Source organism: Tiliqua scincoides, chromosome 9 (genome assembly GCF_035046505.1).
Source record: "Tiliqua scincoides isolate rTilSci1 chromosome 9, rTilSci1.hap2, whole genome shotgun sequence".
NCBI classification, from domain to species: domain Eukaryota; kingdom Metazoa; phylum Chordata; class Lepidosauria; order Squamata; family Scincidae; genus Tiliqua; species Tiliqua scincoides.
This window is the reverse complement of record NC_089829.1, coordinates 18,191,954-18,209,173: the sequence shown is the minus strand read 5'-3', so window position 1 is coordinate 18,209,173 and position 17,220 is coordinate 18,191,954. Positions and strand designations below refer to the sequence as shown.

Below are 17,220 nucleotides of genomic sequence, written 5' to 3'. Positions count from 1 at the left end.
CTAAGTCCTCCTTGGGTGGGGGTGCTGTTAGCATTTGTAGGAGAGAATAAATGAGCACAGAAAGAGGTCAGATTCCCTTGCCTGAGTCTGAAATTGACCTGCAATAACATAGAGAGGGATGGGGAATTGGGAACTTTGCACTGTTTCCTCATCTCAAGGTCCCCTTCTGGTTTCTGGTTCGGAGGACGGTAGCATGCCCCCACTATTACATCCCTCCTCGAACCTGATAATTTAACCCACAGCGATTCTATGGTGGAGTCGGACCCACTCTTGTGCCCCCATTGGAAGAGCTATTTAAGCCCCCATTTAAGAGCTATAAGGTGGGTCCCACTGGTCCCAGGACAGATCCTTGGGGAACACCGCTTTTCACCTCTCTCCACTGTGAAAATTGACCATTGACACCCACTCTCTGTTTCCTGGTCTTCAGCCAGGTCTCACTCCAGGAGAGGACCTGCCCTCTAATTCTCTGACTGGAGTTTTTTCAGTAGCCTTTGGTGAGGGACCATGTCGAACGCCCTCTGAAAGTCCAGATACATAATGTCCACGGGTTCTCCTGCATCCACATGCCTGTTGACCTTTTCAAAGAATTCTAAAAGGTTTGTGAGGCAAGACTTACCCTTACAGAAGCCATGTTGATTCTCCCTCAGCAAGACCTGTTTGCCTAGGTGTTTTGAGAGTCTATCTTTGATGAGGGATTCCACCATCTTACCCGGTATAGATGTTAGGCTGACCTAACAGTTTCCTGGGTCGTCCCCCCCTCTTTATAGCTAGCTCCTCCTCCCTCCGTCCTTGCTGATTGAAAGGGGGCTGGTCTTCCCAGGTGAGATTACAAAAGATTAGGAAGAGAAAAGGCTGTTGATGGGCCTAATCTACTCTGTAGGCTCCTGAATGGGGTGCTTGGATTTGCCCAATGGGGCTCTTATCACCTCCTAAAGGACAATGACTATGCTAATTTGCTAAATTGCTAAATTTATGACTATGCTAAGCTAAATTGCCCTGGCTGGCTGGGAACGGGCCCTCCTAATTCAGTTCTCTTAGGCTGGACTGTTTTTCAACCTCAAACTGCTTTTTATTTGAGTTTAAACTGCACTGGTTTAAGAGTTTTTTGGGCTTGGCAGAACTTACACACTAAAGGTTTAAATCCTGTTTTGCCCTGTTTATAAAGTAGACACAATTGTACTTTCTCCCCTATTACCCTCTTCTTTGTTTAGTTTGGGCTCTAGCTTCCTATCTAAATTATACCTCTTGCATTTATTAAGTGTGCACCTTTATTTAAATTATTTATTTATTTATTTATTTATTGCTCTCACCTAGATCCTGTGTCCCAATTTACTGAACCTTTAGATTATGTTCTAACTTGGATTAAGTTTAATTTGGGTTAAGTATAGGGTTAATTTAAACAAAGTAGAAAAACTTGCTTTCTACTTTATCCTCCTGTGTTTTATTTACTTTTCCAAGTGCCTGTACCTTGGGCCCTTACTCATGAGTAGGACTCTGCTCCTGCTCAGAGTAGACCTATGTATTCACTCACATATATATTTTTATTGTCCTCACCTAGCTCCTGTGCCCCAACTTGCTGGACCTTAAACTCCCTCCCTCTGGTTAGATTAGGTGCTAACTTAGCTAAAGCTAAGCTAAAGGTAAGCTAAATGTCAGTGTTGATTTAAGGTTAGAAGACAAGAGTTAGAAAGACAAAGAGTTAGAAAGAGTACGCTTTCCTTCTCGTCCTCGTCCTCCTCTCCTCTTCACAACTCAGAGTCCTCCCTCTCCTTCTCCAAAAACTCAGAGGTCCACTTGCCTTGAGTATTGAGAACAAAACAGCTAATATTATAATGCCGTTGTACAAATCGATGGTAAGGCCACACCTGGAGTATTGCGTCCAGTTCTGGTCACTGCATCTTAAAAAAGACATAATGGAAATGGAAAAGGTGCAAAAGAGAGCGACTAAGATGATTGCTGGGCTGGGGCACCTGAGGAAAGGCTATGGCGTTTGGGCCTCTTCAGCCTAGAAAAGAGGCGCCTGAGGGAGGACATGATTGAGACATACAAAATTATGCACAGGAAGGACAGAGTGGATAGAGAGATGCTCTTTACACTCTCACATAACACCAGAACCAGGGGACATCCACTAAAATTGAGTGTTGGGAGAGTTAGAACAGACAAAAGAAAATATTTCTTTACTCAGTGCATGGTTGGTATGTGGAACTCCTTCCCACAGGATGTGGTGATGGCGTCTGGCCTGGACACCTTTAAAAGGGGATTGGACAAGTTTCTGGAGGAAAAATCCATTACGGGTTACAAGCCATGATGCGTATGTAGAAATGGGCTATGCCAGATGCAAGGGAGGGCACCAGAATGAGGTCTCTTGTTATCTGGTGTGCTCCCTGGGGCATTTGGTGGGCCGCTGTGAGATACAGGAAGCTGGACTAGATGGGCCTATGGCCTGATCCAGTGGGGCTGTTCTTATGTTCTTATGCCTTCTCCCTCTCTTCGCACTGAGGCTAAACTCACGGTGCCTTACCTGGCAGCTTCTGGGGGAGGAGGCAGGTTTTCCTTCAACTTTCACTTTTTTAAAAGCCTGGGTGTGACATCACTTTCTGGTTGTGACATCACTTCCGGGGCATCATTTTGAGCTTGGCACCGGGCTACATGATCATTTGCTATGCCACTGAGTTCAACAGACACCTGCTGGAGATGCTCAAGGAGGATTTCCTGGTACAGGTAGGGGGCTGGACTAGATGACCTTGTGGTACACTTCCAAGTCTGTGATTCTATGATCTAAGGAAGTGGACTGTCATCCTGGACAGCTCAAATGGAAAAAATGGTTTAGTCCTGCCACAGAATCATAGCTCTCTCCCTCATTCCCAAGGGGAAGCATCTTCTAATCCAAGCAGGAGAACAACAAATTTCTCTAAGGCCAATGCAATAGCTCAAGAGAGTCCCACACAGCCCTTCATACCCCTTTGCTCTCTCCAGTGATAACAGCAGTCAAGCAAGACCATCAGGATGAGCAGCACAAGAGCCCAGTGCGCATACACCTGAACTGCAACAGATGAATCCTTTGCCCTAACTGAAAAGAGAAATGAAGAGGGGAGATGGTGTTTTTTTTCCTCTAGGTTTTCAACCTTCCCTCTTCTGGAAAGCTCAATGCAAGGAGGTAAGATTTGATCATGAGTCCCAAAAGAGATGTGACAGTATGAGTTGTGTGAATTTTTTATGTCTTGGGGGGGGGCTTTCACTTCAAAGGAAACATGGTAAGGGGGCAATTCGGATTGGAGCCATGATTCAGAAAGAGGAGCTTATACCTTCCCACCAGGTGCTTCGCTCTGTTCCAAACCATTTCAACAGCACAGATTTCAGCCACGGGGGGGGGGGGGGGGTGGGGAATATGCAGACACAATACAAAGGGCTGGTTGAAGCTTTGATGCTGCCAGAAGTGGATCAAATTTTGCCTCCTTTCTCTGCACACCAGCAGCAGCTTTGCACACCTGCAGTGTAGCAATGCAGAACCTGCCCCCTGTGCCCCTTTCCCTGAAGCTCTGAGGTGTCTTCCCTGACAATGATGTTAGGGTATTTGAGTCCTGGAAGATTGTGCCCTGGTCAAATGTGTTCTGGTCATTGGTATCCCCGGACATTCACGTCTGGGTCTATTTTTTTTTTTTTTTGGTGCATTCCAGTTATTTACATCCCAGGCAACAAACCCCATGTTATAAACACTAAGGCTGCAATCCTATCCACACTTATCTGGGAGTACAGTGATGCTTACTTCTGAGTAAACCTGCATAGGATTGGGCTCTAAAGCTATTATCCCAGCCTAACCAAATGCTACCTTTGCGTTTCAAAAATTAAAAAGTATGTCTAATATAAATATACATATATTAGGACACAAAAGACTGGGATGCAAAAAGAACAGATGCAAATGATGCAGATGTGGCAGCTCCAGGGCATGATTTGCATGAAGAAAACAGCACAGGGCAAATTCCCCATTTCCCATGCCCGTGGCCCAGATCCAAATTGGGCCCCTATTGCCAAGTGACTGGTCCAAGTTCATCCAGGAAGCTTCAGGGCTCAGCAGAAATTTGAATCTGGATCTTCCAGGGCTAACTCCCCAATTGGCTCTACACACTATGCACATCCTGGTATGTGTGTTTGGCTTATGGGGTGAAAACTTGTGTGTGCCTACAGTAGTAGCACAATCCTTGAACAGGCAAAAGATGTCTAAGTATTGACCCACCAGCCACATGGAGGAAAGCACCAAAAGAAAAAGTAGCCAGTGTCAGCAGTATGGTCCTTGCAAGGTCATTCCAGCAGGTGTCGCCTGGACACAGCAGACCAAGAATTAGCTAAAGCAGCGCAAAACTCCCGCCTCATGTCAGACCGGCAAGGATCAAGGTCTAGTGTTTGCTCTGACCTTTCTTTGGAGAAGACGAGCTCTCAACTTATGCAGCACTCTTCATTACATAGCTTCTCAGTTCTGACCAAAGGCTGGAGCTTACTGGCTTTTCTAGCAGGAGAAAGGAAAAAAGAACTTTGTCCAATTTGCACCTTTTATGGAGGGTGAACCCTGGTCCTGTGACAGTTATGTACAAGATGTCTGTGGCATATGGCAGCAGTAACGAAGGACCCACGGTGTACAGTTCAAGCCTTCTGTCTGCAAAGTACGCATAAGCTGAGCCCCGTCCCTTCCCTGATCACTGCCTGCAAATACCCAGAAGATGCATCCCTGCATCTGTCGCAACGGACCTGCAAACACATCCTTTGGCACTTGGCAATCAGGAGTCCAGCACAGAAGATTGTTTGGGGCAATAAGAAAAAGTTGGCAGAGCTAAGGGAGCCTGGTCAAACTGGTTTCCAGGAGCTCATTTGATCTGTAGTATTATGAACAGTATCTCAGCTCATTTAGCTTATTAAATAGATAAATAAATGTGAAAATTAACCTGGTTTCAGCAAAATGACCATCTATCTGTACACAGGCATGTCCCAAATATTTAACGACGAATACAAGTCGACTGTCTTGTTTGGAAGAGAAGCTTCTAGGACCACACAAGCTTCTCTTCCTACAGAGCCGCTCTGTTCAAGAGAAGACCTAAGTGGCTGCTGGCTCAAGTAACAGATTGGTAGGAGCCTCTCCCTCTACCACCCTACCTCCTTCCTTGCAGGATTCCAAGAGGAAGAAAGGAACAGAGCAGAAGAGGAAGTGTCTTCAACGCTCTAGTCCCGCTACGCTCCTCTCCCCCCACTTCCTCTTCAGCACTGTTCCCCTCTTCCTTTTCAAGTCCAGGGAATGGGAGCAGCAGAGGCTGATGTGCTGCCAGGGGCACAACCTCTGGCACCAGGAGTTTATGGGCTGCCCCTGCCTTGCTTCCCCATTTTTCTCTCCAGCCAAGGTAGTGGAAACTTGTCTATGTAAGCCAAGAGCTGGTATTCTCATGAAATCTCCTCCATTGCCTTAGCAAGGCAAAAAGAAAATACACACACACACAACCGATTAAGTTAGAGCTACCATATAATTAAGATAATTTTGAGCAATAACATCATATCGGATGAATGCAGGCTGGCTTATTACAAGCTACTTATAGCGCAGTCTGTTGATGCTGATGATGCTGGGAAGAAAAAAGAGACATGATTGCTCTGTATTTTGGAAAAATAGAGGGCAAGTCAAGGCAATTGCTTTCTGTGCTCCTAACCAGGCATTAGAGGCCTGAGAAAGCAGCTGGAGCACTTGGGTGCTGCCTCTGAAACTTTTTCAGAAGGAATTCAGTGGAGAAGAAGCATCAGGCTCAGCAAGCTGTGAAGTGTGTCTAGGAGCATATGTCTAGACCAGGGGCTGGCAACCTATGGCCTGTAGGCTGGATTGGACTTGCAACCCAAAGTCATCTGGCCCATGCAGAGCTTGGCTTGGTAGACTTTGCCTCCTGCCCAATTTACCGCATGCTGGACAGGGCACCTGGCAGAGGAACCTGCTCAAGGTTGCAGAGTCCCTGTTCCACTGCTGGCCCTTTGCCTGAAAAGGTTGCTAACCCCGGTCTACACAACTGTGGTTTCAAGCGCTGCCTGAGAAGTAGTTTGTAGCCACGGTATGTTAAGGGTGCAGCCCTATGCAAGTTTACTGTGCTATACCCTTTATATTTGTTTAGGATATATGCAACTCATTTTTTCAATGTTTGTACATTGGTTTTAAAATTGTTGCAACCCACCACAAGTGTCTGGCATTACATGAGTTTTCAATGAAATAATGTACAGGTGGAATTTTAGTATCTGTGGGGGATGCATTCCATATCCATGACTTCTGACCCACAGGGACTCTGAACGCAACCAGAACCTTGTTCCTGTAGCTTTTGGAGCCTTTCTGAGATCCATAGTGGCTGGGCACAGCCCACAGAATGCTGCCTGGAGCTGTTCAAAGGGTACTTCCAGGGAAAACCTGAAGTACCCTTTAAACCGCTTCGGGCAACATTCTGATGCCTATAGAGGCTGCGCATGGCTGCTACGGGCCTCAGATAGGCTCCCAGATGCCACGGAAAAGTATATCCCGTGGTGTCCGGAAGCTCAGGTCCAGCTTCCACCATAGGCTCAGAATTAAAATCTGTGGTTAGTTGTAGTTGTTGTATGGTCTTAATGCGTATCATCTGTGGGGCAAGGCTACAGTAAGTCTTTGCACTTCAGCATTTACCAAGACAACACATGTGTTGGGAAGATAGGCAACATGGCACATGCTTCACAAGAAGGATGTCTAGCAAGGGTCATTGGAGAGACATTAGGAGCTCTTCAAAAGGACAATTGATAATAAAGATTTCAGTTTTATTACACTTTTGGAAATAGTGAAGGTGTGCAGTTTCAGTGTCTTTAGGACAGGGTCGAAGGGGGAGAGATTCAGGCCTCCCAGCAGTGCGTGTTTGGGGGTCAACACTTCTCCTACAGGATAGATGAAAATACCCACGTGCCAGGTGAGAACTCACATGCTTAGCAACCATATTTCAGATGAAATGAAATATTGTCTCCCCGTACAAGAGGTCTTCTTTTGTGTCTCTTTTTGCATTGAAAAGGGGGATATTCCTTGCGGCACAAGGACTTTTACTTAGGGGAAAAATATGACAACTTGCTCGAATTCATGAAGCTACCACCACCAGTGGAAGAATTCATGTGATGGTTATTAACTTGCAAACCCCAAATGGCACAAGCCAGGAATTCTTTGGCCAGTGGCCTTCAAACGTTGATGCAGGGAGCACTGGTCTGTCTGCCCCAGAAGCTTCTGGCGGATTCCTCCATGAGAAAATCCATGAATGAAAGACAGGTTGCCCACCACTATGGATCTCCTCCTACATTAGGAAGGTATGAGTAGGGGTCTGGTGCTTTGTTGCGCTGTGCTCCATGTCTGGATCCACCCCAGGCAGGAGGACTCTACCTTCCTTAGGTTTCCTGACAAAAGCAAGCCTTAAATATGGTTCCTGGGATACTAGGCTAGGGTTGAAGAATTTCAATACCTGTGCTGGCCTGGGGGTGGAGCATGGCCGTGCCTGGACTTCCAGGTGCCCTCTCAAGAGCAGCTTTTTCAGATTTTTTTAAATCAAGCTGGCTTTTGTCTGTATCTCCCGTCTACAAGTTTATGCTGGAGAACACCCTGTTCGATCATGCCAAATTCTTCCACAATACTCCAGCCTTCTTTTGTAGGTATTTTTATTGGCCTTTTTAAAAAAAAATTGGTCTGATATGTCTGAACTGCACTGGTTCCATCGGATGACTCTCTGTGATTACTGATCATGTGGTCTGAAAGACAATTTTATTGCTCCCGAGTGTTTGCAAAAGACAGCCTTGTGGGCCAATTAGTGCAGAGAAATCTTCGCTTGTTTCATGCATCTCCGGGGTTTTCCCAGCTCCACATTCCTTCTGATGCTGCCCTGGCTACCTCAAAAAAACATCTGAGCAGTTGCTCTGTTTCCAAACACTTCGAACAATAGGTACCTCACGCACAGCAAAGGCTATTAGAGCAAATAATGATCAGGGGCTTGAATGCTAGAAAACCCGGGTAGGAGACACTGGAGATATTGCTGGAAAAAGAAAAATCTAAAGGGTATCACCTGCCGACCTAAAGAGTCTGATCTTTCTTAGAAATGAGATAGGCCTGAAAAAAGAAAACCTCTTTGGCCTTCTGCATGACCGGCAATGATCTCATTTCCTGTCTCTCAGATCTACTTTTGTAGTGGTGGGTCATGCCACACACAGAGTTGTATCACTTCCATAGTGGAGGATTTGTGGATAAGCTCCTGTTCTTAGTAGACTTAAAACATACCTACCAGTTTCTGAAAAATCCTACAAGTTTCCATGCCACTAGGCTTGGAAATAGCAGCAGGAAAGGCAAAAGCCTTTCCCTTATGAGGAAAGGCTACAGTGATTGGGACTCTTCAGTCTAAAAAAAAGGTATGGGGGGCATGACTGAGACATATAAAATTATGCAGGGGAAGGACAGAGGGATGTTCTTTTCCCTCTCACAGCACCAGAATCAGGGGACATCCTGTAAAATTGAGTGTCAGGAGAGTTATACCAGACAAAAGAAAATATTTCTTTACCCAGCATGTAATTAGTCTGTGGAACTCCTTGCCACAGGATGTAGTGATGGCATCTGGCCTTGATGCCTTTAAAAGTGGACCGGTCAGATATCTAGAAGGAAAGTCCACCACAAATTACAAACTGTAATAGATATGTGGAACCTCCTGGTTTTAGACTACCTCAGAGTGCCAGGTACAAAGGAGTAGCAACAGGATGCCGGTCTCTTGTTGTCTTGCAAGCTCAGGGTGACCAGATGTCATGGACATGTGCTCTTTTCTAGCCTTGTGACCTGGAAAAGATGTCCTTCTGTTCCCTGATTGGGCCCCTGCAGGAAGCACATAGCCTTCTTATAACTAATAAACTACATGTAAAATATAGTTTTAAATTTAATAAGAAGTTATAGTTTATATTAACCACATGACATTCACATATGAGTGTTTTTAGCTTTTATTTTGTCATGTCCTACATTTTTCTAGGATGTCCTACATTTTGAGGTGCCTGGTCCCCTTGTGCGGTCATGACATCTGGTCACCCTGTGTGTGCTCCCCGAGGCATCTATGAGATACAGGAAGTGGAACTAGATAAGCCTTTGGTCTGATCCAGCAGGACTCTTCTTAGGTTCTTCAAAGTGAAAAAGCAAGTTTCAGAGTCAAAGCTTTCAGTTCCTTCAAGACATATTCCTAAATCATTAAGATGCTGCTAGATTTTAATTTGGAGGTGCAGAAAATGCACTTTGAAAACAGGATTCAGTACAATATTTTCTCTTGCAGCCTGGCTCTTGCCCCCTTCCCACAGTCAGAATGCCCTTGGCAGGTGTACATACCACTAATTCAAATGCGGATGCATACATCTGACCTGTACTCCCCCCCCCCATCATGTTATACATTTTTCTTTCTTTCTTACAAGAACCAGTTTTTAAAAAAAACAACAAAAAATTGTTAGGGCAAAGGAAGGGGCAGGCACATATATTCACACACATATATATATAAAGTTGGCCAACCCCCAGGGCCCCACCCACTCCTTGCCTTTCCTTGATAACCACTGCAGCACAAGCCAGAATGACGGGGAGGCAATAAGGCATCCTTGCAGTGAGAAGGGGCTGGCAGTGAGTTATTCCAGCATGGAGGACTGTTACATCTGTTGTGTTCACCTTAGAAAGAAAAACAACATCATGTATTTCCTTTTTGAGACTGTCACTGGAATAACAGCAACCAAAAGAATTCCTGAACACTCTCCCAAGCCAAAAAAACGCTTAATGAGTCCCCCGGGGGGGCAAAGTGGAGATGACCGAAAGCAGCCTGCCAGTTCTGCTGCTGGATTTTTCTTGAGATTGATCCATTTGAATATTCTTCATGCCTGACAAATGGTGGTCTGGGTGCCTTGGGAAGGCAGGGTGCAATTCTTTTCTCCTGAAAGCAACATTATGGGGAAAGAAGCCCACAGCAACAGTTGTACAAACATTTTGGAGTGTCCTGCTGTAGCTCACACAGTTTGTGGGGTTGATAGGATTGAGCTACTAGTCCAACTAGTTCTACAGCTGCTCTTCAGATAATCCAGAAGTACACAACTGCAGGAGTGCAAAAGACACACTCACAAAACCCAAAACCGCCAGGGCAAGGAAAAGGTTAGCCATGTCATGAGATGCTCTGAAATACATTTGCCTCCAAAACAAACCAGGCCCTTCTAGGTAACACACTATGAATCAGGGGTAACTACAAAACATCTTTATTGAAAAAGGAGATTATAACATCTAAGGTTAAATGAAATTCTTACTTTAATATTAAATAACTTAGGACGATAGCAAGTCACTTCTTCTTTAGATAAATAAATCTACATTTCCCAACTTTTATTCTTCAATAATCAAGGAAACCAAACGACAAAATAAAAACCCCGCAAGTGAATCTATGTACTACAAGGCCAGAGGTTTTAGAAGAATATATACAAACATCATTAACCTAACAAATTTGCAGCATGTAAACTAGGCACATGATATACAAATTGGGCATTTATATCTTTCCTACAAAATAAAAAAAAATCAACGTTGGTCCAAGTTCTTGGAAGAAAACTATATTCTTTTAAAGAAAATGAAAATATTTCTCAAGAAAAACTTAATTTAAGTCAAATTATGTACTCTAGTTATGGCATTAGTTGCATGATGAATCACAAACTTTTCTTGGGGCACAAGAAAGCAGTTTTTGTGCGCCTTCTTTAGAGCTTTGGTTTTGACTGTTCTGGAACTTCTCGTCTGATGGAGCGCCGCCACCCATCTGAATTTCAAAATGTGCACCCTCTTGTGTCAAAACTATTTTTAAAAATTCAAATTCTACACTACTTTGGTCATTCCTTTGGAATTCTTATTGTAAGGGACTCTGCAGGCCCCCCTCCCCAAAAGGTTTCTCTTTTGCTTCCCCTGCAAAAGTGAAAGACGGAATATTAACTCCTCCCATTTCTTTAATGCAAACACAAATCAATGAAACTAAAAAAAGGAGAACAAACAAGGATGATCTCCAATAAATAATCACATTATGCAGAAATGTCAGAAATGTCCCATTCTTGTTGAATAAGAATTCTCCCAAAACAAGCAACTGGAAAGAGTGTCTCTCTGTACTTCTGAGGACAAGAGGTAAAATGTTTCATTCTAACTGCAGCCTGTCATTTCAGTGTTTGCTGACTGGAGTTTACTGCCTTTCTCCAAAACAAAATCAAAGCAGCGCAAGCAAACTCTGTTGGTTCTTTTTTCTTTTCTTTTTTTGTTGCAATAGGAATCAGCAGTGCCAGAGCCCTATGAGCTGTTTGATCAAACTACCGCCTGTGGAAAAATAGTGGGACAAACAATGGCTGCACTCTGCTTGGAACAGACGTCACTTACTAGGTATAAAACAATCATAACTTGAAACCTTTTTGAAAAGTGAAATTAAATATTCTGTTCTAAAAGGATGACAGTGTCAAAAACACAGGTGTGTATGTACATCTTTTTTAGATTTAGTGCTATTCGATGAACTGCTATTCACTGAAGGCAGAAACAAGAATGGTCAAATGTGCTGCTTAAATAGTCGGGACATGGTGCAATATAACTACTGAGGAATGAATGGGCCACCTTCTTCTGTCTCATGCTCTGGGTCCATTTGATGCTGGGTAAAGACCCAAATACCTATACTTTTAATACCACTTTGTTTTAGGTCAGGAGTTCCCAGAATGGTGGGTTGCGACCCACCACAGGAACCAGAAGAGGGCCATTCCCAAAAATGGGTGCCCTGCAGCTCCGCAGCGATACCTGGAGGGTCAAGTCAGCCTCAGGGAGGGTCTGGGAGGCCCGCGGCCCCCTCTGTAATCAGAGTGCACATTGTGCAAAAACCAGAAATGAGCTCCGATTACAGATCAGAACAATTGTGAGCAGCGTGGAGGTTTGCAGAGGGAATTGCAGGCCTCCTGGGCTCTCCGAGGCAGGTGCAATCCTCCAGGTATTGCTGCGGCACTGCAGGGTGCCCATTTCTGGGAAAGGCCCTCTTCCGGTTCCCCATGATTATAGACCTCTGGGTCCCTGCAGCGCTGTGATCACTGCATTGCCACAGGGTACCCCCCCATCTCCACCCACACAAAAATGTAGCGTGGTCCCTCCTCCAGAGAACCACAGAGCAGGCAACAGCTCTGTGCACAATGCTGAGCATATAGAGAAATCCCTGCAGGGCAAGGCATGTATCTACCACTTATGAGCTGCACTCTCCTCCTCACTGTCACACAATGGGCTACATACAGCAGCTATGCCCCACGGGATTAGGACAGCTCTTTCAAACATCATTGAGTGTGCCCCAGCATGTTCTCGCACATGTTCAGAGGTAATCCTGAACTGCTGCATTCCATCCTTCCTATAGCCAGTACTGATAAATTATTCCTCTTAATATATTGGAATACAGAAAGGAGCAATGACTTGACCAATGCATTAATGAACAGGGCACCTGCCGTTGTGCTCCCCAGCAGAAAGTTCATTTGCCTGCATTACTCCAACACCATCTTTTTTGTACTTGGTTTGAATGGCTTTTCGAGATTCAAAACTGGTGTTATGTTGCTGAGGGCTGCTCACCAGCTCTCAGATGAAAGCATCAGAGTCTTCTGGAAGCTGTTTTGCTGGCATAGCTGGGGTTGTTGTCCATTGACACCAAATGAGACGGGCTCAACATGTCTAAACAGTGAACGGAATTCAAATACTGTAAAGCCTGTTTGTGTCAGGGACTAAGAATCATGCTTCAATGAGCAGTTCTTATGAAACTGTGGAGAATTGGTAACAAGAGTGATTTGCACGTATATCTCAACATACAATAAGTAACGTGACATAAAAACACACACACACGCACAAAACCGGCCAAAACCTTCCTGCCTAGAAAACCAGCCCAGAGTTTTGATGTTTTATGTTTATAAAAACGGGTGAAACACTGATATTCTATAACAAAGGTTAGTTATAGAATATCAGTGTTTCACCCGTTTTTATTTCATTTGTGCTTGGTTTTCAAGGAAATCGCTGGGTGCATTCGCAGGTTACAAAATCATCTCTAAGGAGGCTGAGAACAGAGAGACAAAGAATAAATTCAGTGAATCTGTGAAATCAGCGGGCCAGCCGAACACAACAGCGAGCAGAGAAATTTTCCCAGAGGGAGTTTAACGAGTGACTCATTTCTGATATTCTGCCTCACATTACTGAGGAACCCAAATGAACAACCCCCTTGCTAGGCATGTGAGGGCCCAAATGAAGAGAACACGTTCCGGCTCACTGCCAGCATGCACCATCGCAAATGTGCAGTAAAGCACACCTGTGGCTGTCTCCGCCGATCCAGTGCTGAAGCAGGCTCAGAGGGAACCCGTGCTAGCCAGAAGACCAAGGACTACAGCCCAGAGTTTTGGGTGAGCGCCAGGTGATGGAGAGGCAAGTTCAGGGGGGAGGCATTCCCAGGCAGGAGGAAGGCAGGGGAGGAGTGGGCCGGGCAGGGGGCAGAGATGGTGGCAGGTCCTGCCGCCATATCCTGACCCCCCTCCAGGCCCAGGAAACCCAACACGGGTCTCCTTGATTCTGTGCCCGCTCAACAGTAGGCACGGATTCAAGGAGACTCATCGGGGCCACCTGCTTACACAGGGTAAGGGAGCATAAGCTCCCTTACTCCAAATAGCCCCAGGGGTGCTTTCCAGCCCCTTGGGATGCCGTGGTAGCCATTTCAGCATCACTGCAGTCCTGGGCACTGGGAAGCTCAGGATTGGGCTGCCCATTAGTGTCTAAGTGACTACTGAAAATGGCATGGCTACCAGATAGTCTAGAGCTAGGCATTCTGAAACAAATAAAACAAATGAGTGACTTTCCAAGGTCAGTGGCAAAGTTGTTCTGTAGCTGTCTGAGGTCACTCAATTTCCAGAATCAAGATCACAGATGTGAAAATGCTGTGGATTTAGCTATCATTTATTTGGCCTTCGGACGCGGGGTTTACAGGGGCAAAGCTGCAATACTCCAGTATGGAATCACTTCAAAAAGAAAGAGGATATCTAGGAGGATGAACAGCAACAGGGGTGTGCAACAGGCTGCCTTGTGTCTCTTCTTAAACACCAGTGCTGCAACAGGCAACCAAGCATCACAGGCCAGCCCCACCACATCATGGCTCCTATGCAGCCCTTAAAGTTTCTTCTCCACCATGCACTCACTGTGCCCATACAGCTGCCTTGTGCCCCTAGAGCAGCTCCTGTATCATATAGCTGCCTGCCATAATAGCTGCAGACTGTTATGGAGGTACCCATCTCCCCAGTTGGCCCTAAAATCTTAGGCTATATAGTATCTGTATCCCCCACCCCACCCAGTTGGCACTAAACTCTTTCCCCAACATGGTATCCCAAACATCTAAGAACACTACTGACTTTTTACTCGGTGTGTACAAATTCTCCAATGGAACTGTTTAATCTTCATTTTTCTTAGACATTTATAATAATCAATCATGACAATAATGCCCAAGACACCATCAGATAACATACCAGAAAGGGCTTCCTATGCAAGATGCCTTCAAGAACTGCCTTGCCGGTACTGGGTGTGGGAACACAATGGAAGAAAAACATGGCAGAATGAGAACAAAATCCCTTATCTAAGTCATGTTCCAACCTGATCACCACTAGAAATGAACTGCAGTGGTGGACTTGCCATTAAGTGAATGGGGCAAATGCCTCCGGTGCGGAACCTCAGACACCTCTAAGACCGTGTAGAAGCCTCAATGAGGCTTCTGACGCGGTCGAAAACTGTGCTGCCAGTTTGCCGGAAGCACAGTTTAAGAGTGCGGGGAAGCCTCAGGAGGCTTCCTCAGTGCATCTTGGAGTTGCGCAAGGCTCCGTTGTGCTCCAGGTGATGGGGGGGGCAGATTTGCACACAGGGGTGGCAGCACCCCATGGGAGGGCACCATCGCAAACCTTTGCCCCAAGTCACGGGGCTGGGGAGGTCCACCAGTGAGGAACTGACTGGTCTTCCTTCAACAACCACTGCCCCTCCAATTGTGACATCATCAGGCTGGGCTGTAATGAGACCCAACATTAAAGGACAACAACACTCATCTTCTCTCACCTGCAGAACAGCTGTAACAGTTTAAGATTCTTGGGAGGGGGGCTAAACCTACCACCAATGCAAGACAAGATGAACCGACAGCCCTTCGTACCACAGCACTGAAAGACCACTGCTGTTTTACAATCACATCCGTGCGGTGCGTCACTTTTCAAGTACCCAGTGTTTAGGGAGGAATTATTCTCAAACGGACCACAGATGCATGGGGGGGGCAGCGCACCTCTCTTTTCAGTCTTCGAAGCAATAAATAACTTGGCTGCTTTTGTCTTTATAACTGAAAAGTTGCTCTTCCCCCACTGAAACGTCCTCATCCTGGTCTTGACTTGAGGGGAAAGGAAACGCCTCAGAGTTCTGTAATGTGCATTGGGTACCCGGGGGGAGGATGCGGTGGCACTTTCATACTGAGGCGCCGGATGTGACAGCAGTGACAAAGCAGGTGTCCCTCCAAAGGATAGCAACGGCGGCCCTCTTCATCGTTGAGCTGGAGGCCACAGTCCTAGGAGAAACAGAATTGCATTTTTGTCAGTCTTGAGAAGACAGAGTGGTCTAGAGGGGAAGAAAAAGAACCAATGGGAAAATAACTGAAGTGGGGCAGTTCAGTCTGTCCCACTGGCTGTGGATGAAAGGTTGAGGCGTCACTGATACCAGCCAATCAGCGCTGTGCTGAACTGGCTTCTGTGGCAACACGCAAGATTGGTTTTCCCTGACATCAACGGTGGTGAGAAAACGGTTCATTTGGACAAAATACACTGAGTGAGCTTCAAGAACAGTTCCACTACTCAAAACTATGTTGTCTGCATGCACCCAGAAATAACTGTCTGGAAGAGAGAGTACATATAAACTGAGGTAAAGTAAAACATCTATTGCATAATGAGGATTTAGTGATACCTGGGTTCACCACCCCGCCCCCCAGACAGGTTCTGAAATAGAACAGAAAGCTCAAAGTACCGCAAAAAGTGACAATCAATCAGTCTATCCACAGCTAGAGACAAAGGACTATGGAAGAAGCATTTTTTTTTAAACTCTTACTGCTTATGGAACAACTGGGGGGAAAAGACTGGCACCTGTTGACAACTGTTGGCATTTTTTAGTCCACTCTGACAGTGCAATCCTATGCATGTCTATTCAGGAGTAAATCCCATCATGTTCAGTGGGGCTTAACCCCTGGAAAGTGTGCACAGGATTGCAGCCTGACGGCCCAGTCCTATTCAACTTCCCAACATGGGTGCAACTGTGATGCAGCCCCAAGGAGAGAACAAATGTTCCCATAACTTAAGGAGGCCTCTGTGACTGCTTCCCCACCAAAGGATGCAGTGCAAGCCCCATTGGCATGGCTGCACCCGCAATGGAAAATTGGATAGGATTGGACCCTCAATCATTTTGGGGCAGGACTGGTAAAAGACTAGCCAATCATGAGCTGCCCTCCTGAGCACCTTGCTCCTTCCACTCCTGGTCCCACTCTATAAAATCTGCCCTGCTGCCCACAAATCTGTTACCTGCATTGCAATTAGCAAAACGGTTTGTACCTCCCACCACAAAAAGGAGCAAATAAGTTAGTGTTTCTGGGACATCATTAAAACGGCAAGAATTGTTGGCGCTGATGCCCTTCTGCCTAACAAAACGGCAACGAGAAGTCATTTGAGCGTGCATTTATGGTTTTACCTCACAATGGTAACATTCCACGTGGTAATCTCGGTCCATCGACACCACCCGGATGGTCTCCTCAGAACCCTAGTTTGAAGCAGAGAGCAAAGGAGGATGAAAGGTTTTGGCAACGTTCTGTCACTTTTCCCCTTAAGGAAAATACACACCTGGGAAGCCCACCCACAAGGAAGCATTTTCCTTTTCTTCCAACACTGGCTCCAGTGGATTTAGCAATCTTTCTTCTGTGCAATTCTTTGGCCTAAGTGGTAAGCTCTCTTTCCTTGCAAAATACAAGGCTGAATAAAGATGAATGCACTGGGATGGGGTGGAAGGAGGAAGGAACAGGAGCAGAGGAAGGCAGAACGAGGCTGAAACTGGACGGAACAGGAAAGCGACGAGGGTGGGGAGAGCAAATCGGATTTGCGGCAGTGGCAGCTGCCAAATCCTAG

At 45.7% G+C, this 17,220-nt stretch overlaps 1 protein-coding gene across 1 annotated transcript in view; it reads right to left on the bottom strand.

Annotated features, from left to right (window-relative positions):
- Positions 1 to 14,455: 14,455 nt before the first annotated feature.
- WTIP (WT1 interacting protein) overlaps positions 14,456 to 17,220 on the bottom strand; it is a 70,243-nt gene continuing 67,478 nt past the window's right edge. The window contains exons 7-8 of the mRNA XM_066637486.1: positions 16,790 to 16,858; positions 14,456 to 15,623 (exon numbers count right to left, since the gene is read on the bottom strand). Coding sequence (XP_066493583.1) covers positions 15,471 to 15,623; positions 16,790 to 16,858 — 222 coding nt within the window. The 3' untranslated portion in view covers positions 14,456 to 15,470. The remainder of the gene's footprint in view (positions 15,624 to 16,789; positions 16,859 to 17,220) is intronic.